The sequence below is a fragment of the Solea senegalensis genome, linkage group LG17, assembly GCF_019176455.1.
Source record: "Solea senegalensis isolate Sse05_10M linkage group LG17, IFAPA_SoseM_1, whole genome shotgun sequence".
In the NCBI taxonomy this organism is placed as follows: Eukaryota; Metazoa; Chordata; class Actinopteri; order Pleuronectiformes; family Soleidae; genus Solea; species Solea senegalensis.
The window spans coordinates 14,210,568-14,232,343 of NC_058037.1; the positions used below are offsets into that span (position 1 = coordinate 14,210,568).

At 39.2% G+C, this 21,776-nt stretch overlaps 2 protein-coding genes across 3 annotated transcripts in view; both read right to left on the reverse strand.

The window, feature by feature from the left end:
* pi4kaa (phosphatidylinositol 4-kinase, catalytic, alpha a) overlaps positions 1-7,449 on the reverse strand; it is a 28,569-nt gene extending 21,120 nt beyond the window's left edge. For both annotated transcript variants that reach the window (XM_044048892.1, XM_044048891.1), the window contains exons 1-11: positions 7,235-7,449; positions 4,100-4,216; positions 3,924-4,011; positions 3,031-3,119; positions 2,152-2,224; positions 1,812-2,074; positions 1,668-1,734; positions 647-795; positions 501-566; positions 315-411; positions 13-204 (exon numbers count right to left, since the gene is read on the reverse strand). In XM_044048892.1, the coding sequence (XP_043904827.1) occupies positions 13-204; positions 315-411; positions 501-566; positions 647-795; positions 1,668-1,734; positions 1,812-2,074; positions 2,152-2,224; positions 3,031-3,119; positions 3,924-4,011; positions 4,100-4,216; positions 7,235-7,333 (1,300 nt within the window). In that variant the 5' untranslated portion in view covers positions 7,334-7,449. The remainder of the gene's footprint in view (positions 1-12; positions 205-314; positions 412-500; positions 567-646; positions 796-1,667; positions 1,735-1,811; positions 2,075-2,151; positions 2,225-3,030; positions 3,120-3,923; positions 4,012-4,099; positions 4,217-7,234) is intronic.
* A 1,369-nt stretch (positions 7,450-8,818) lies between these two features.
* LOC122784317 (tricarboxylate transport protein B, mitochondrial-like) lies at positions 8,819-20,299 on the reverse strand. Its single transcript, XM_044049530.1, has 9 exons — positions 19,855-20,299; positions 15,013-15,120; positions 13,866-13,965; positions 13,332-13,470; positions 12,783-12,867; positions 11,945-12,049; positions 11,726-11,841; positions 11,016-11,089; positions 8,819-10,228 (listed from the first exon to the last, which is right to left on the reverse strand). Exons 1-9 carry the CDS (start codon positions 19,970-19,972, stop codon positions 10,114-10,116), a joined length of 960 nt encoding a protein of 319 aa, XP_043905465.1. The 5' UTR covers positions 19,973-20,299; the 3' UTR covers positions 8,819-10,113.
* Between the last annotated feature and the right edge of the window lie 1,477 nt (positions 20,300-21,776).

Genomic DNA, 21,776 nt, shown 5'->3' on the forward strand with positions numbered 1-21,776 from the left:
TCAAAGTCTCACCCTGCTCCTCAGTGACAGCCCACACCATCAGGTCCACACAGGCAGCATTGGCCTGACAGCGCAGTTTGAGTGGGCTCAGTTCACTCTGCAGGTACTCGACATCGTGGAGGATCCTTTGCAGCTCTGACTGGCTGCTGCTGAAGTGCTCCAGCACAAAGTCATGCACCTCTTTCACAAAGTCTGTCTGCAGCTCTGGTGAATAAATCAAACACATTGTTATTTTATTCCAAAACGAATTTGTGGTTTTAAAAGGAAGAAGTTTGGACAAATGTAGAGAAAGCGAGGAGAGAAGGATCCTTCACCTTTTAAATTGTACAGCGTGTCTCTTAGCATTTTGAATGTGGCGACATACAGAGGATCACTGAAGGTTTTGTAGTGCAGATGAACGCCTGGATTCAACTGCCGATAAGAAAACAAATATATATCAATAAACAGGAAGTGTCCTAACGCAGAGTTAACCAATATGTGCAATTATTAGAGAGTAATACCTCAATTAGCTCTGCCAATGTGTCATCCAGGGATTTTAAAAAAGACTCAGAAACAAACTGTTCAACCTGTTCCAGACACAAAAAAGGTCAATGAATTGTACTTTTTACACAGCACACATGTTCTGTATGTATGTATGTATGCTGACCATCTGAAGGAGGCGTCTGAGCCGATCCAGAGGGACATGAAACTCTCCAGAGCTGCTTCCAGTGAAAAGAGGTGAGACAGAGAAGCTGGAGCTGATGGTGGAGAAGTAGTAATCAGGGTCCACCGCACTGCCATCAGGGAGGTATGAACCTGAAGGGAACAGATTCAAGATTCAAGATTCAACATTCTTTATTGCACAACATAATTCCTTCCCGAGAATTTAAACTGAGGAACAGAGAGGAATCTTTAACGTCCTGTCCTGAGCGAGTCATTGGTTGCATGAAGTACTGAGACAACGTGCACACCCCTGTACCGAGAACCTCTTAACAAAAGGACCTGGGAGCTGCTGGTCTACTGCTGCCTTATTTCACAAGTTTGCCTTACTTTTTTATATATCTGACCGAAGAACTTTAAACAACAAATGCACAAAATTACAGATTTGAACTTACTGATGGAGGCAGCAGTTGATCAACTACTCCTGTCTACTGTGATGTAAAATTGGTGATTTTCTCTATGGACTTTGGTAAAGGAGAATGAGTTTTTTTTTTGTCTAATGACGAAATAAAACATTATATACAATTTTAATTGGGATAACTACTTTTTTCAGGTGTAAACCAGTGAATATGGATATATTATATCCATATTTTATCTATATTATCGTCACCGTCAAATTACACATGCATAAAAAAATCAGCATTCCTAGTGCCACCCACTGGTCAGTCACCCGGTACTGCATTAAAATGTTGTCAGTGGTTATTTTAGTCCATGCTTTTGTTACTAGTACACTATTTCATCACTCTCTTCTCTAATCAGTGCAAGTATTGTTGTCTGTGACTCCTCCCCATTTTTTTAAATGCAGAATCTATTGCTCTGTCACCAGATTTCACTATCAGACCACACCCACTCACTTCTGCTCTCTCTCTGCCCACTTCTTAGCATTTTCCAAAATCAGGATTGAGTGGGTTAAATTATGCTTTAATTGGCTTAATGTGTTTGTCTTTGTGCCCGACTAAGGCACTTACCTTCAAAGTAGTGTGCAGACGGATCAGCGGGTGAGCTGGGGGTCAGGCCTGCTCTCTCTGGACTGGCCTAAAAAGTAAACATTTAGAGAAATATAATGCCTAGTTTGTCATTTGGCCTGTCACATACATACATATTGTACATACCTGTTGAGATGCACTGGATACAGAGGAGCCTTTGCGTCGCAGACTGTCTCCCTGACACACCGTGAGCAGAGAGCTTGGCAGGATGGAGCGGAAATCGTTGAAGGACCTGCGGTGTGCAGCATCACTGTCGTCGGCCGTAGGCGGCACAGGAGCAACGGGTCGGGGAAACAGCTTGGACAGTAAAGGCTCATCGGTGTTACTGTATCGACCAAATGCTCGGGCGATTCCGAGCAAGGTGGGCACAGTGTACCTGCACAAGTACTCTGTAAGAGTAAGAGTTACAGTGAGAAGACTGGCTAAATAATGTGTGTAGGAAGCATCAGTGTTGTTATGTTGGCACCTTTATCGTGAGCCTCTTGATACTTGCAGATATCTCGGAGCACCTGCATGATCTGCATGACCGTCTCCAGGATCTACATCAGTTCAAACACACACGCATGCACACGGCATTATATTAGGGTAATTTGGGATGAATTTAATCCAGCTGCTCTGACTAAACTAGAAATTCATAATCGATTAATCTGTTGATTATTTTCTCGATTAATCGTTTAGTCCATAAAATATCAGAAAACCTTAAAAAAGAATTTTCAGTGTTCTTCAAACCTGGAAATGATGATGTTCTCAAATGTCTTGTTTTGTCCACAAACCAAAATGATCACTTTTAATGATTTCTCTGTTATCCAGAGCAAAGAAATGAAGAAAATACTCACATTTAAGAAGCTTAAACAATCGGAAATCTTGTTTTAATCATGAAAAAAGCTTCAAACCGATTAATCTGTTATCAAAATAGTTGTTGATTAATTTAGTAATCAATTAATAATCGATTCATCGACGCCAGAGGGAAAACTTTAAACTTTTTGCAATGGATTATCCAGGTTTAAATGGGGAGAATGATTAGTACAAATATAACTCTGATTTTATTGTGATGGGTGTAATTATGGAAAGAATTGTGACGTTTGCTTATTTCCTGTAGTACACTTGAAGGTATGTTACATGACTCCTACTGAGAGCCACTGATATCACCACTGACAATATTCCCTCAGAAAAGGAAAAGGGCGACGCCCCCTGCCAAGTTTATTCAAACGTTTACTTGAGGATTGTCCAACATTTTGCAGCCTGACTTTACCAGTTAAAAACATGATCATGTTTTACTAAAGGCTGTAAAACATTGGTTCCACAGAAAATGAAAAGTAAAGATAAAGATGTTTGATGAACACACCTGCCCTCGTAAGGTCTCATCACGCTGAGCGACATCTGAGAGTAGAGTCACCAGAGAAAAGCTGAAGTTCTCTGCAACAGGCAGGGTTTCTGCAAGAGAAGATGTTCATCTTATATTAATAAACTGCACCATCCATGATATTTAAATTAGGGCTGTCAACAGATTACAGCAAATGAACTAATTCATCTCCATTTTGAAATTGGTTTATCTAGATTAATTACACTCAGCCACACAGGGCAGCAAGAAGTAAACAAACTTGTGCTGACTGCGTTCACTTTATTTATCGTGTTAATCTCGGTTATGTTAACGTGTTAACTTTGACAGCACTAATGTAAATACAATGCCATCATTACTGAACCAAACAGCAGCTGAATATTACATGAATACATATATAGGGGAAAATGCCCACGTGAAGCTCTTTAAGTTTTTCACTTTCTTTCAATGTCAGAGTTTTTTGTGCATGTTAACAAAAACATTCAAGGTCTAAGAAAACAAAAAAGTACAGTAGTGATGTGTATTTTGAAAACTATCCACATAAACCTGTGTTGATGATGCTTTTCTTATTATTTTCTTAATCGATTCATCTGTCAATTATTTTCCCGATTATTAGTTGTTTGGTCAATAAAATGTCAGAAAATGTATAAAATGTCGATCAGTGTTCCCAAATCTCAAAATGGTGATCAGTTTTATTTTTTGATATATGGGCAAAGAAACCAGTCAATATTCACTTTTAAGAAGCTGGAAACTCTTTTCTTTTAATTATAAAAAACAAAAACAAACTTTATTTTCTATTTTATTTTCTAGAGTAAACTCTGACTGGGAGCTACTTGTTGGAGTCCCCTGATTTGGAAGATCATTATCAGCATGACAGTGCTTTTTTTTTTTAACTCTACCTTTGCGTTCGGAGCTTTCTTCAATCCACTGAACTTTGGGAAGCCCTTTAAGCAAGCCCAGAAGATAGGGGACGATAGCATCTTTGTGCTGCAACAGAAGCATATCAGCATCATGTCAACTCACCATCAGCATAGAAGTACCATAAAGTGGAGCGCTTTGTAGCTGACATGTTTACCTGCAGGCCTGACTCTACCAGAAAAATGCCCAGTGCAATCACAGCATCTCTTCTCCTCTGATCCAGCTGGAAGACTCCTCTGAAGTCCATAGGACACATGCATTGTAGCTTCTGGACCTGTGGAGGACAACATATGGTTTACAGCTGCAACAAACAGTTTAGTAAATTATTTGAATTATATGAGCTTATCAGGCAGCATGAAAATGCAAATAGACGGCTCGGTAAACCTCTTTCATGTCTAATACGGATATCACAGCCTTGATTATCTACTGATATACATGTGAGTAAAAGTTTCAAAAGTCTTATTTTTTAAAAAACTTCTTTCTTTGAACATGTTTTGTTTTGTTGTCGGAACGGAATTAAGAAAGAAAGCTTTTAGGTTTTTGGCGCCTGATAGTTAATAATAATAATTTACAGTCCGATCAACTTCAAAATCTAGTAACCCTGAATGAGTTGTTTGAATGCATGTGTTTTAGGTTGTTTGAATGCATGTGTTTTATACAAGAAAGTTTTTATATTGTAATAATAATAATAATAATGTTGCTTTTGATGTAATTGTGCTGCTGCTATCTCAGTGAGACTAACTTTGTTAAATAAAGGCTACAAAAATGAACAAAAACACATGTTAGTTCAAAATAAGCCACACTATTTTTTCTAGATTATTTCTGCAGACATGTGCAGCCCTTGCTCCTACTCACGTGACAGCATCTGAGTACAGACCTACAACATGTGCTCAGTGAAGCATTTACTTCCTTTACTGATATTTGTTCCAGCGATAAAATCAGATTAACTCTGGGAAGGACTTTTGGGTTTTTTAGTCTGGTGGTCAAACTATTAGTGACAGCTAATAGAAACAACAACCAAATGATCAATCAGGAAAATAAACATGACAAGAGGTTGACCACAAACCACCCTTCATAAAACATATTTTCCATAAAACTAATACTAAAATTACAGGTTGAATAAACTGGTATTTTCTATGTTCACATCAACACGAGCTGACCTCTCATTGTGTTACTGCAACAAAAGCTCTTTTAGGAAATACATGTACTTCCTGATTTTCAATCACAGGGTAAATGTGTGTGTTGTGTTGTGATTGTTTGAGAAACAGTCTTGTGACAATGCCATAATCTCCAACCATAAATCCTAACCAGCTGAGTGAGTAATAAGTCAACAGCATTACTGCAACAACTGAAGCTAAGCTTGAGCAGTAGCTCAATACTGTTTTTACAGGATGAAATCCCGCTCTGCCCTTTTGTTTAATCTAGTGTAATAGTAACAACAACACTTTATACTATAGTATTGTACCAAAATGTTAACTGACCCAAAAAACAATCAAGCTTTAATTAGATTAGGTTAACATAGATCAACATAATCATGCAGAGCACAGTATTAGTTATTGTGTAATAATATCAGTATTAAAGGGGCGCACACTCACACAAACAATTTGACAAGAACCATTAATAATTAATAATGTACCACTTACAAACAGTTTCTTATATTGGCAAATGAATTGTATAGACTGCAGCATTTGGAAAAAAATATTCATAAATCACAATCTTATTTTTTAATAAGATTGTTTTTATATATGATGAATGTAAAACATGGACATATTATATATTCCTATTTCACGGCAGACATTCTGTCACGTTTCAGGAGGAAAAGCACAGGTGTTGACAATAACACAAATGATGGCTCTGTTCAGTGAGCCAGCATGCAACTTGAAACTGAGAGGGCTAATTGGACCTCAGCCATCGTTCATTCCATTATTTACACCTGCTGTGACAGTGACACGTGGAAATGTCTGTCTGAAAAAGGCCTAACATACAGTGGACAGAATAACAGTATGCTGCAGTGCTGTGGTCTGCCTTATTCTTATTACTTCACCTGACACTTGTGTTTTATAAGTCATTTATTGGCTAGTTCTAGAAAAAGGAGATTTTAATATTAATGAGACTTCTTTAATAAATTAACATAGGTTATAAATGACTGTTTAATCTATGAATTATTAGAAGTATTACGTAATTAGACTTATTGCAAAGATGTTTCCACTTTAATGACAAAAAGCCTGGGTTTTGGAATCAGCACATTGTTCACGTGTCTCTTTCTCACCTACAAAAAGACAGGAGAAAGAAATGTAGCCACAGAGGCTTCCCAATGTATTCCTTGTATTAAAAATGACTTTGTCTCTCCATATTACAGTGGCCATTATTACAAAATGTGAAACAATTTTACAAAGCTTGACACAAATTTATATTTTTGAAAACACATTTACAAAACATCTTTCAGTTGGTGTTTCTGTATGTTTACTGTTATACAAATAATCAAAAATAGTAATTATTATTATTCAATCACATATCATAATATCAAAAAAAGCCCATGGTTACTTCATTTGAATTATTTTATCTGATCAACATCCCTAAACAGCTTTCAATATGAAGCTGCAAAATTAGGCAATTCAAGATGAAAATGAATGAACTACTGTGAATAAGTGAAATTATGTTTTTTTAATAATTATTATTATTCCAAGCCAAAAAAGACAAACTGTTGCTCTGTTTTCAGGTTTTTTTAAAGGCTTCTGTAATAATTATCTGAGCATAGTTCAGGTTTGAACAGCTGGCTGAACAAAAACAATACCATGCTGGGCTTAAGGGGATTTATTCCGTCATTCTACTGAAAAAAGAAGGAAAGATTGATGACAAAAACATCTGATATAATAAAGGGTGCAGCTCCATCGCAGTGTAGTGGCAAAACAGAAAGACGCAGACGAGCATGTATTTTTGGAGTGATGTACTGACACAACTAAGTTTCCTGTGACATTATGAATGGCAGTAACACACGAGTAATAAGCTGCAAAGAGTCAATAAACAAGACTTCATTCCTGTGCTAAACTAAGTCTTTAGCCTAAAGGAAGATTAGGTACAGGCTAAAAACAGCTAATCTGAGCTAGCTCACATAGTCAAATTGAATTCTACTAAAACACCAACGTTGCGCAAGAAAGACACACACACACACACAGCTTCACAGAGACAGGGACAGAGACAGAGACATTCCGAGGGAAAGACAGATTCTGTGACGGGTATCAGGTCGTCGTTGTTGTGGTTAGCTTGAGTCGCCGTGTATTTACAGGGTTACCTTGTCTATCGGTGCCTGTCGGTGAGCCGCCAGTGACCGAGCCAAGGACAACACGGTGCTGAAGTAAAACCCTCTGCTTCCTCCTCCATTGAGAGACATGTTTTAACTTCACTGTGTCTGTTTAACGCCGCGGTACAAACACACTCATCCTCCTCTCATTTGTCCACAGTCCCGGAGGAGACGCGACCCTGCGCTGACAACTACGGCAAGCACAGAGGGCCAACGGCGTACAGCAAGGTCACACAGCAAAAAAGCGACAACCGAATCACCTCTGCCTTCTACCACTCAAGCTAGTAAACCCTTATCTGGTCTATGGTATTTAACGATTTAATGTCAGTATCGATGTAATGTAAATAATCATTAACGAAGAATAGATGAGGTAAGATGAGGAACATTTTTATCCTTTCAATTTTATTCAATTCAATTCAATTCAAATTAAAATAATTTAATTTAATTTAATTTAATTTAATTTAATTTAATTTAATTTAATTTAATTTAATTTAATTTAATCTATTTGTATAGCCCTGAATCCCAACATAGTGAGGTATAGAGACAGAAGAGAGAGACCAGGAGCAGATACGTAACAGTTGTGTCAAGTTATAAGTTTAGACTGGACAGTTCTGAATCTGACATGTTTATAGAACTCCAATGTCAGAAACTCACAAGCAGCAGCTGAGACTGTTGATAAAGAATTATACTGACATCAACTTATTTATTATATATTATATAATAATAATGGTGATATGATGATACTGGATCTCAAAACTGGATCTGGATCCTGCAGCCTGCAAGGTGAGGACACAGAGAGAGAGAGAGAGAGAGAGAGAGAAAATCGGAAGGGAGGACACAAACTAGGGAGAGAGAGAACAAGGTTAATGAGAAAAGGCAAGCTGAAGCTGCACTGAATTGCAATTGCAAGTAATATTATGGCGGAATATGCATTTAAAATGTTGAGTACTTCGACAAAGTAGTATTTTGTGAAATTACTCTTTAAAATATCAGCACACTAAGTCATTTTCAGGTGGAATGAACCTTTAAAATGTCCAGTACTTTGACAAAGTAGCATTTTTGTGGAATTACCCTTTTAAAACAAAACGTATCTAAGACAGTGATATTTTGGGTGGAATGTACCTTTAAAAGGTTTTCTGTTCACTCTAATTAGCTGATGTGAATCATGTGTGTGTGTGGCACCTTCTTACAGTTACAGTTACATTACAAATACAGAGATAACAGCCCTGATGCACCGTCCAAACAACTCACTGTAAAATAAACACCCAAAGGTCAGAAGGTCAGATTGTGAGCGTCCTGAGAACTCCCTGAACAACATGGTGGAGCGAGAGAAACTGTCACATTCTATTTTGATCTATACATTTGCAAAATACAAATAGTTTGTCAGTGTAAAAAGAAACACTATCCTGTGTCCGCTTGTATCTGTTGAATAAAGGTTCAAGTAATTCAACAAACTGCAGATTGGAGTTTTTATTGTATTTTGAGAACGTGTCCCAACCTTTCAGGAAATAGCATTTGTACGACTGCATGTTCTTAACTTACTTTCTACATGTGATGAAATGAACACGACAACAGTCTGATTTGATGTTTATTTCTTATCGTACAGATGATTCAGTAAGACTGAAGGCACAATACTGGGTTTATCGATGTGACATTTCTCATCTCTACATGTCTACAAGGCCAGTTTGACGTGAAGTTGTAAAAAGGCAACTCAAGGTAAACATTGTGCATGAGAAAAAACAACCATACTTGCACTGCATGTAAACATGCCAGGTTGACAAAAGCTACAAACTCCAGTCTTTAACACGGCGTTACGTTTCTGAGCAGCAGTTGACACATTGGCCTCTCAGTTAAGTTAAAGGCAATACATAAAATCTTCAATAAACGTTGTCTTACTCCACATGGAAGGCACTATCAAACATTCATCTCTATGCATTAAAGGCAATTTAAAATTAGAAGCAAATATCCACAGTAAAAGTTACAGTGAATTCAGAAAATAAGAACAGTTCCAACATTTGGCATCAGTGCAGTTTGTGCAACTGAGTGTGTTGATTAAAATCAAAAAAATATCTATTGACTAAGTACATTTCATCATTCTTGATCTCAAAAGATCTCAAAATGAATCATATAATACATAGGCACTATTTATACCATTGGTCGATTAAAACACTTCTGCAACTTCAAGTTCTTCACAAGACCTCCGACTAAATGTGCATTTCTAAAAAAGCTTAACATGTAAGCAAACAAAAACCTGGTTATTTATGGATGCTACAATGGTTTAAATGTGACATTCATGATTTAAGGCATTTAGTTTTTAAAAACTGTTGCTGCACTTAAAAGTACAAGTGTTGTTATTCCATCAGCTTCTAGCTGAACATACAGGATGGTTTTAAATGGTCTTCTAAAACAGGAAAACATCATCTATATATTTGTGGGCGCTAAAACATTCAAAATCTGGTCAAATCTCTCATTTTTATCATTTCTCTATCACAAGCACCCAACCCAATCGTTTTTTTAATCAAATCTAATACAGGTGAATTCCAAGAGCTGTAGGAGACTCACTTCTTTTTCGCCATTTCTCTCGTCAAGCAGATGTAAATAAATGCCCCATCACTTTCCCTGAGCTCTTAAGAACTGAACGTCCCCCCTTTCTGGAATTTAAGACAAAAACACAGCAAAGTGTGAGCAGTCTCTGCAGTCTGGAACTGTTATAAATAAAATCAAGACCATATCAATCCCTTTTGTTCTTTCTGAAATTCATGTGGAGGTAGACGCGAGAACGTAGGAGCAGTGCTGCAGGAGATGATTTTTAGGGACTTGACCTGGATTTGTGATGTGGATGGAACTGCCCTGACACCAGGACACACACGTCAGTCTGTCTTCCAAACTATGTTCAGGAACTTCACCACTTCCTCGTAGATAATGAAGACGATGGCCACGTCCAAACACACCCTCCCGAGCCGAGGAACGGTACCTTTGTAGAACCTGAAATTGAATAAACCGAGACAGATAATGAATGGGAAACCGCTTCAAAAGTCACTGAGACGCATCTTACACTAAGTATTTGCATTTTGCCCATGTGAGATTGTGCCTTTAAATTTAATTTAATTATATTTCGGCTGCTTGAACAGACGACGGACGGAAGGAAGACCTAGTTTCAGTCAGCAGCGTTGATAACGAGACGGTGACAAGATAAACATGGATCTTTGATGACTAAAACATGACAAGACATTGAAAAGTTGAAATATGGAGATAAAAGGTTTCTGCCCAACAACAATCTCCAATACTTATACTTAAATTAATTTGAGACTATAAAAAGACTTTAAACTAAAACTATCACATATAGAAATGACTAAAACTAATAAGCATTTTAATCCAAAGGCTAAAACTAAGACTAAATCTAGAAACAACACTGTCAGTCAGGGATAAGTATACCTAGTCTGCCCTCTAGTGGACACATATTTAAGTTTTACAGATGGAGATACTTCATTCATTCATGTTTATCCCACTGGTAGCTGAAGATGCAGAGAGACGAGGGATCGTTGGGCGGAAGGTTTCATTTTAAGAAGCTGAGCGACAGAACCATCAATAAAACAGAGGTTTTATGAAAACTGCCTGTGTGTCACGACATCGTTCACTGATAATCACTGGAAGTGTGAGTCGCTCTGACAGTAGTATCACTGAGCTCTCTGATCGGAGACATAACTGTAAACTACACACACACACACACACACACACACAGCTGACACATATCTCATTCATATGAACTTACGCCATTGGTCCCTCGTACTTCATGATCTTGACGGCACAGTCCAGTGTGCTTTTGTACTTGTGAGCTTCAAGACCCTGTTGAATAACACACACACGTTTGTGTAGTTTGTGTAGACATTCATTGACATAATGCATTCCCTAGCCCCTTACGCTAACCTTAATCATCACAACTAAGTGCCTATCCCTAACCTAAACCTTAAAACCAGGTCCTAACCCTCAAAAAGCCCTTTTTGGGGGACAGATTGTGAGGACTATCCAAAATGTCCTCAAACGATTTATCCGTTTTCTGGTCCTCACAAAGATACTCATACAAGAACATACACACACGTTAGCACCTTGACTCATGAGTAGAGATACGGTTACCGGTGATGACGCGGTAAACCACAGTGAATGAGTGAGGGTGAAGGTTAATGTTACCACCCCGGGGTCATGGTTTCTTTTCCTTGTGGGTAAGTGTCTGCGTGTTTGAGTGACATGTGTGGGAGTGTCCTGGTGGATCCTGGGAGCTGATTGGTCCTGCACAGGAGGTTCCAGATAAGAGGCCTGATCCTCCCACCTGAGACAGTTTTACTTGAGTCTCCACATTCATGCTGTGATCAGGTTTGGTCTGGTTCTAACAGTTACCATATATGTGTGACGGGTTGTGACATTTTCATGGCGTCACATCCTCACTCATGAGACTGCAGCAGGGGAACATGTCCTTTAACCAACCTGCATCCTGGTTTTAATGACGTCCAGAGGAGTGTTTCCAAACACACTGGCAGCACCGGCAACAGCTCCAAACAATCCAGTTATCAAAGGGTTAATGGCTTTGTTGGGGTCATCACCTTAGGACAGAAAAATAAAAGAACACTCTTCATAGATTGCATTGTCTGAGTTTTAGTTAGAGTTGATTTCACGGACGAGGAAGAGTTGTGTTCACTGACTCACCTTTGTACCAGTTCCTCAGGGAAGTCATGACGTAGAAGCGGATGGCCTGGTTGGAGCCTTGCTTCAGTACAGTGGCTGTAAGGCCTTGATAAGTCCCCTTCAGACCTGCACACACACATTATTCTTTTCATTTAAGTCTTTGTAATTACAGTTCTACTTGAATGAAGGAACTTCCCAGGTGCAGTGAAAGGATGTGATGACTTTAACTTCTTTTCTGACGTTATTTCTGTTCTTCATGCAGAATCATTATGTGGTAGAAAGACGTTAAGAACAGCAGGCGGCAGTTTAATTACATGGACATGCCAACGTAAGCTACAGACTAGAGGAAGAAGGAAGAAACGGTGGAAATGAAGAACATGCAGCGATCTCCAGCAGACACAAACTGCTTGGTGGCAATTTGGGCGCCTCCTGAATTCCAGGAGAAACTGGAAGATTCAACATCTCGGTTACTTCTGCTCACGTGGGCCACTGAACTTTGGTTTGACAGAGAACACTGAGGTTCTGACAACAGTGTTTCCCACAGTGACACTGCTATGACACAATGTAGCCCCTGGTCTCAACCATCCACTTCTTCTTCTTGTGGCTTCTCTCTGGCCACAGCGGATCATTGTGTGCTCTTCTGTTACACCAACTGTCCTCATCTCCTCCTTCACAATAACCTTCTCTGTGGTCTTCCTAATAAATATAATCACCATCTGTCCTCTGCACTTGATCAAACCATCTCAACCTTTGTGTAAAAAAAACAAAACAATTCTGAATCTGAATTCAGATCACCAATGAAATCAGTTGAATGTAAACAACTTTCTGCTCAGACAGAAGAGAAAGACTTCTTCCTCACCTTGGGTTCGGATAATCTCTCTCACCCCATGGAAAAACCCCTTGTACTTTGGGTTTGCTGATGTCTGGTCATGGATGAATTTCACCTAGAGAGACACAGTCACTGTTTCATTTCATTTCCCAATTCATTGTCAAAGAGTTGAAACCATGACAGTGTTCTGTGAACAGAGGGACTGCAGTGAGTTTAAATGACTAAACACACTCAACAGTAAACATGACAGTGTCAGAATTATTACTAAATCATTTTCAATATTGCTGCACCTATGACAAATAAAATGAATGAATGAATGAAAGTATCATAAAAACATAAAGATCAATTATAGAGCAGCACGTAAAAAAATACTGTCAACATTCAGTTAGTCTCACAGCTTGTCATCATTTGTTAAATATAACAGATGACATTTATCTTCATTCTTAAATGCCAGAGGTTTCTGCATCTGCACAGATTTTGCACTCGTCTTTGTTACTGGTGATGTCCACATTTCAACGTACCGTTACGTCCCCAGTCAACAGTGTTGCAGATTATACTGAGAAGGGACCGGATTTGTACCTTAACTGTTTCCATGGGACAGACGACAAACACAGCTTCTGCAACTCCAGCTCCGAGACCACAGAGGAATCCTCGCTTGCTGTCCAGTACACCGTTCTCATCGCGCATCTTATTACTGAGGAACTCAAACATTCCAAATCTGCAGAAATGAACAAATAAATACAAAAACTGTACAAAAACTGAACAGCAGATGTTTTTACAAAGGATCTGCAATGTGTGGTGTCACTTATTAAAGGTTGATAAATGACTCCATCGTTTAATTTAACTTGATATTATTAACATGTAAACCTAAAACGACAGGTTCAGACCTGAACCGGAATCAACATGTAGGCTGTTAATGTTGCATTAAAATAGCTTCATTTTAATTTAATTCTAAATTGAAGTGACCGGGTGCGACGCAGCTGCATGTAATGCCGTAATTGTAATTTAAATGTCATTTAAATGACTTCCTCCAGTTATTTACCTTTACCATCTTGTTCTCTATTACACTGACATAGTCATGGTGGTACAGGAAGTAAGTTATTAACACTATACCTCACAGCTGCTTTAGGTATGGAGCCATACACCAGCGAGCTCAGACCTCGGTACAGGCCCCTCACGCCATGACTGTTCACCGTCTGCTTCACACAGTCCCCTGGTGATAAAGGGAGAGGAGAGATGTTAAAGAGGTAAGAGACGAAGTTACAAAGGCAAAACAATCATGTCCTCTACTCATGAACGACTCCTGAGCTTCTGCAAACACACGAAGCCTTTAAAAAAAGGAAATGGGGACAATTTGGCTAATTATTAATGAATAACTATGTTCTGCATATCGTGCATGCACAGCATAAATAAGTTAGAAGTTTAAAATGTGTGTTTAAGCTACAGGGAGAAGCTAAACAGAAGCTTCTCAGACAACAACCCTGCAGCACGACAGGAGTCCTTCCCTCACCCTGAGACAACAAACCCTCTACCACAACTTCTTCAGCAGGTTTGAAAAGCAGCACTTCACACCTTCCAACCGCTCACCTTCTCCACTCACCTCCACAGAAGGACTGCCTGTAGCCCTCACCCCCCCCATTGAACCACATGTCATCACTGTAACATTTTCATGCAGGTTAATAAAACTCCAATAAGATCATGAATATGTTCATCATGTTTGATCATGTTTGTTTCTGATCAGATTAAAAACTGATTGATCAGATTAACAGTTGAGGGATCAGATTAACATCTGACTGATCAGATTAGCATCTGACTGGACGGATTGAGCAGCAGGATTAACAGATCTTGTTGTGACCAGGTAAACCACAAAGAATAAATCGCCCATGGTAATTTAGGCGCCATTGCTCATTTGCAACCGATTTGAGGCTAAATTCTGCCAGCATAAGTAACATAGCCCGGCTTAATCCCTTATCCTAGTTTCGTGCAACAGGCCCCAGGAAAATAATGGATAGATGAATCGATTATGATAACAGTTGCAGCCTATTTCTGACAATATCATGTTCTTTAAAACAAGGTCCCCACTTTATTTAGTGATCCATTCACTTGATAACGTGTGGTTTAATGACCTGAAAAGGTCAACAAACGCATCACAACTTGTGCAATCCCAGGGTCAGAGGTCATGAATGTCACAACAGTTCATAAACATGGTAAAAAGACAGAAAACACAGGCAATGATGGCGTCTGTTAAGCGTGAACTCACCGATGCCTCTGTACTTGGGAGGATTTGCCTTCTCGTCGAGCTGCAGCTGTGTTTTCACGTACTCTGTGGGGAAGGTGATGCAGATCTCTATGCCCCCTGCAATCCCACCTGAAACAAGGAAAAAACAAAAAGACAAAAAGACTTTATTTTAAAACAGATTTAATTCCACAAAGAGCCAAGAAAATTAGGATTAACCGCACACCAGAGAGGCATTCATGTCAAATCTGCATCAACACACCGAAAACAACAAATGTGTAAATAACAACATGTTAGTGATTGTTGAAAAATGAAAGCTTATTGTGACATGATATGCTTTATGTCTTTGATTAATATCCACTCTCACCCACAGCTAATATTCTGCTTTAAATGCAGTCAGATTAAGTTAAATTATACACTGATAATGAATCAATAATCGATTATTAGTGAAATACTAATTCATTTCCAACAATTTAGAGTATCAATAATTGCGTAGATTTAAAAAAACAAAAAACTTTATTTATTATACAACTAACAATTATTTTCATAATCGATTAATTGATCGATTATTTTCTCGAGTAATCGTTTGCTGATCAGTGTTCGTCAAACCTGGAAATAATGTGGTTTTTAAATGATTCAGTTGTAATGATTTCTTTGTGATATGCAGCAAAGAAATGAAGAAAATTAACAAGCTGGAACAATCAGACATCTTGTTTTAATCATGAAAAAAGCTTCAAACCCATGAATTGATTATCAAAATACTGTAGTTGACGATTAATTTAGTAATCGATTAATAATTGATTCATCAGTTCTAAAAACAACCATTACTTGCAACCCAAGATAAAAAGATAAAATGTTTTTTAAATTTTCTTTCTTAATACAATCTCTTGGATTACTAATCAACATCATAAAAAGCCCATGTAGCGTATTCTAGGCATGTAACATCCAGTATATAAGGACAATAACCGATACCGTAGTGAGATTAACATAATATTTTAAATACTCGTGTCACAGCAGATGTAGATTATTTTTGTACAAAATAAATCTGTGTAAAAAAATAACAGTTGGAGAGAGTGCAAACATAGACGTCTGTGAGGCATTAGTCAAACTGGGGGATCTGTGTGTATTTGACAATATCTGATTAAACATTTTAAAGCCAATATTGGCCGATACGGATATCGCGTTTTTTAATAAAAATTAAAAATAAATAAATAAAAAATAATAGGATTTTTGTTTAGTTTTGATTGATTATAAAATCTTTCATGTTCAGGTTTCATATTTGTTGATAAATCAGTATTTAAAATATGTGATATAAGCACAGGTTTGCCCAGCTGTTCTTTTTAGGATCCTGCACTGACAGCCTAATCAAAGCCTTATCCAGAACTTATCCAGAACCTTAAACATAAGCAGTTACTGCCTGATCCTAACCCACAATTAAACCACAATTCAAATCTTAGTAATAAACATAAGTTGCTCCTCAGAAATGAGGTTTTGGTCTCCATGAGGACTACTGGTCCTGACAAGGTCAACGATTATGACAGAAAAGGTCCCAAAGAGGTCAGAATTAAATCCACACACACAGTAAAACTGTGCATTGAAATCAGCTGGAGCACGCTGTGACGAGCAGCTCAGCTCCACCTTAAAAACCCTGCCCTCTCACACATCTGCCTCACACAGCAAACACACACTGTCTGCTGATTGGCTCAGCTGACCTCAGTGTGACTGCCCACAGTTACTCCCACTCTGATTTGAGTCAAAGGGGGTGTGTGCAGCCTTCACCACATCACCCCATAACAACACAGCAGCAGTGAGCCAGTGACTGGATCCCAGTGTGTGAGACGACCACAGAGGTCACAGCACAGAAACCGTCCAGCGACTTTAACAGCGAAGAAAGTTGTCAAAGACTGTTCAGCCGTGTGCTGCATTCAATGACCCTGGCTGAAAATGTGTAAAAAACACACATTTATGCAGCAGCAGCAGCAGCAGCGGCGGCTTAAAAAACACACACACCACAATGTTGAACATGCACTTTTTCTAGTTCACTCACAAAATAACATGCAGAACATTCCGTCTGCCATTGTTTCAGCCTGCACTGGAACATGCATGTCATCCTGGTCATGCATGTACAAACACAACTGCTTTTTTTTTGTTTTTCAAAGTTATGACACACCCAGACATCCGTTTAATTACAGGCCGGCTCTTCCATCTGTAGCTGCTGTAGCCACAAATCAAACCCACGTCAGAAAGAGTTCACACTGACTCTGCAAACATGCCTTCATGCAGTACCTGCATTATGTCCACGTATTCAAGCTGGAAAAGGATACAGAACCAGTTTATCAAGTCCAACATGTAGGGGCACCTTCACAGATATTTTGAAATTGAATGAAGACAGAGCAGTTTATGATCCACATTGATAAATGACTCATTATTTTTTTTTGGATAGTTTTAACCTTAGACAATAGTCGCACAGGTCAAGTATGAGAAATCAGCATTTCAAGACTTTCCAGTGAAGGAAAGACTCAACATTCTGCACATCATCTTATCATGTTGGTGGCCACGTGCCTCAAAGACGGTCCCACTTCCTGAGTTGGGAGGTTGTTTGACCCACTTATTTGAACTCGTGGGCCTGAAGTTTTTTTTTGTCTCTCTAACTTGACGATAAATTGGCAGAATAATCTGGCCAATAATATTTTAATAATTAGCGTTGGAGGATTGGAGCATTGTTCTTGTTCTGCAGGAGATGAACACTTCAAAAACAGTCCTGAACTAAACCAGTCACAAACCTTTTGTAACAGAGGTGCAGGTGAACCCGTGTGCAGGCACCGACAGAGCAATAAGCTTTGTCATTGTGCCTCATGACCGCATGGCCCCTGAGCCCCCGCGGTAAGAATGCTTACTGCTGACAGTGATGTGTGTAAACTTAGAGCTTTGAAACGTTGTAACGTACAAAAACAAATTCCGTTAGTGTGAGGCTGTCGGCTCCTCCTTACATCCTAACTGTGTTGCAGTGTTATCAGCTGTGATTGCACAACTATTGTGCACACTGAGCTCTGGATGTGAAGTTGAGTCGTCTGTCACTCATTGACGAATGAGACAGGATCATTTTAACCAAGTTTCTTTGGAAAAAAAAAAGAAGCTCTGTGCTAAAGTCTAAACGTTGCAGGACACATGAGAGTCAGTGCAGCTCCTGCAGCCCAGCTACATCTGGTATCATGTTAATGCCCTTTCAGTGGTTCAGAGTTGAACGTAGTTACAGCATGTAGCAAAGCACAGGACGTCTAGTCCACACGCATCACAAGCACATGGACAGAACTACAAAAACAACTCTTCCATCCTCATTTGGAGCAAAAGTTCAACTCACGTTAAAGTGATAACTAGCATCAGAAATGTGACCTTGGAACTTCACTGGATTTAAACATTTAATTAATGTACTGGAACCACGCTACCAAATGAAGGCCAAGAAGGTCACATCTTACTACAAAGGTGTTTCCTTCCATGTATGATCATGTTACTAGAGGTCAGAGGTCAGATTTAGTGACCTTAACAACAGATTGCTGGACCTTCAGAGCAACACAGAGCTGAGTTGGTTACTTACTTAGTTTACAATTGACTGGTTACCGTCTGGTTACTTTGTCACAATTTGACAAAGAGGCCTTAGTGTGGTACATTATATCGATGACACCATGTAGACAATTGAAATGGGAATTACAAAACTGACATAAAGTCAATGATCCAAGACTAAACTAGACAAGTCTTATCATGGCAGATCCATCTAAAATCTAACTAAATCAAATCTTGACCTTATGACCTAATATATATATATATATATATATATATATATATATGTATATATACACATACATATACATATTATGTATATACGGTATATATGTCCAATGATCCAATGATCAGCGGCAGTTAACGCTGTACATATATATACATACATACATATACATATATATATGCATATTTTATACAGCATACAGTACTGCCAGTACTGTGAATGAATGCCAGTGAATGAATGCTTTCAATAAACGTCATGAATTGTACACATTTATATTTTTATGAACTGAAAAAGTGAGTTTAACATCTGCATTTGAGAGATCTGAGTGATGGACAGAGGTCCATGTGATGTAAATGTCACCCATGTTGCACATAGGGCCTGTGTGAATGTATACAGACACCCTACATTTGGTAACAACAGAAAATATGCTCCATGTCGTCCAGCCGGAGGCACACGGTCATAGACGACAAATAATATCTAATATGTTATAATATATAATACTATTCACACCCATACACACCCCCAGACCTGGCCAGTGGTGCATCCACTCACATCAATGCAGTGACTTTGAATGTAAACTTGCAGCTCTAAAGGTTCACACCAGCATGAAGTGGAGAATCATTTTAGTTTTAATGGAGAGTGTGGGGACTCTCTGTGGACACTAAACGTGGAACGAATCAGGAGTCTGAAGGAGGTTCCACTAAAAAGGAGTGTCCATTTATTAAGGAAACAAAATTATTTTATTTGTATAAACTTTGAACTGACTATTTAAAAGTGTGAACTGGCACAACATAATTAAACGGACCCCCTGGGACTTTGGACCCCCTAGTACCCATATAGTCTTGAAATGTCCTTTCCTACAGCATAGAAAATCAATATTTTTGACATGTCAAATTTGAAATGTTCAAACCACTTCAAAGACAAGACAAGACCACTTCAAAGATAGCACTGCTTTTTAAAACCTAAATACAAATAAAAGTTATTGAAACATGTGCAGAAACCTTGCACTGCAGTGGAACACCGATCACATCTGCACGGACAGATCAGACGTGTCAACAGCAGTTCCTCACAAACTTTCTTACCTGCAAGAATCGCTTTGCCGGGGTGAGTGAGTTTGACTTTCCCCCCCGCTGGAGCAGCAGCAGCAGCCAAACAATGAGGTCTGTGAAACGGACTCACGAAGACCGGCGGTACAGGCATGACTGCGATACACTAACTTTTGTAGATACACTGTTCGTGGTGAAGTCGGTGCAGAGGAGCACGGAGGAGCAGCACAGAGGAGCAGCACAGAGGAGGAGCACAGAGGAGGAGCACAGAGGAGCAGCACAGAGCCTGCAGCGCCTGGTTCCTTCAGTCCTTCCGAGAGCAGCCGATGCGACGCAGACGTGAACCGCCGCTGATCATTGGACTCTCGCTGCTGAGGTGTTGTTGGTAAATGTCACTGTACTTTTGACAGTGAAGTAATCACCTCAGCGCGCGCACACACACGCACACACACTTGCATAATCACACAAACAGGCACACGCGCGCGCACGCACACACACACACATACATACATACACACACACACTCACGGAGGCTGATAACGTCGAGTCAGTGTTCTCTCAGGGAGGGGCAGCGTGTGCTCCCCCTCCAACTCGAACACGAGAAGCGCCATGTTTGTCGTAAACATTTAAGGTGGACCGGTGAGTTTCTGCCTCCTGCTCAGTCGTCGTTAAAAACACTTCTTAAATGCAACACTTGTTCTGTGGAGGCAAGTAATTAACAAACCTTGTCTTTTTTATTGCATTTTAGAAGCCAAGTATTACTCTTTAGTTAACTTAGGGCACGATTTACAATGTACTTTGTAGCTGTAACTTTAAAGGCAACATAGACCGGAAGCTCCAATTAACGCTGCTTTTGTGTGTGTATCTGCGTCATTACCTCGTTTATGAAACCCTGAAGTCTCAGTACAAACAGTTCAGAAAATAGGGTTTTATTGTTTTCCTGAGTTCTGCAAAGCAGAAAGGCTCTTCCGTTTGCTCATGATGTCATCAGGAAACCTCACACCTGTAGCTCCTCCTGGTGCCGGCACATCCGGTTGTGTACATTCAAACACAGAAGAAGAAGAACTACTCTCGTGATAGCTGCTGAGATGCAGCGAATTCATCATGCCAGAGGGGGAGCTGTGTATCTGAGAGCTGACGTGCTAATTACGTCACTTCCAGGTACCTGGCCAATCACAGGACAGTAGGAAAGCGCTTGTTATCACAAGAAAAAAAAAAGTCAGGCAAAAATAAATAAATCCTGCACAAGAAAAAAAAGGCCAGGCGTAAAAAAACCAAACTGAGTGCAAAGGTGATTTTCTGAAGTGGTGAAACTGTAAATGTAAGATTCTCCACCCTGATTCAATCCGCTGATTTGCGGTGCTGCATCCATAGATGAAACTCCGGGCAATCGGTAACCATCGGTACCCCTGCATCTGCCCTGTTCCAGCTATTTCATTTTGTATGAATGCGGCCACCTCCTCCAAGTTTGTATGGTTTATCCTCCTGAACAAACCAAGTTTCCGACACAGTCTCTTCAGTGTCCTAATACTTATCACCACACCGTGTTTTTGAGCCAAAAGAGAGAGAATTTCCTTATTATTATTATAGCTGATTCTGAAGAACTGCTTAATTAAGCATCTGTAGAGGCAGCCATGGCCATTGTCTATAGTACTTTGATATTTTCTAAATTTATTTTTATGCCTGACTTTTTTCTAATGCCAGATTTTTTTTCATTTTTTTTCCTGATTTTTTATTTTTTTTTTGTGCCGGATTTTTTTTGCCTGCTTTTTCCACTTGTGCCGGATTTTTTTTTTTGGCTGGCCCTAATACTCCTTCGTACATTTCTGTGTGGACGGCGCCTCAGTCTGATAGTTTTGCATGACAGAACCCATTTTCAGATGAGATACACAGCCGATAAGTAATGTTTCTGTTCATGAGAAGAAAACATAGGCTGAATAATCAGGTCAACGACAGCA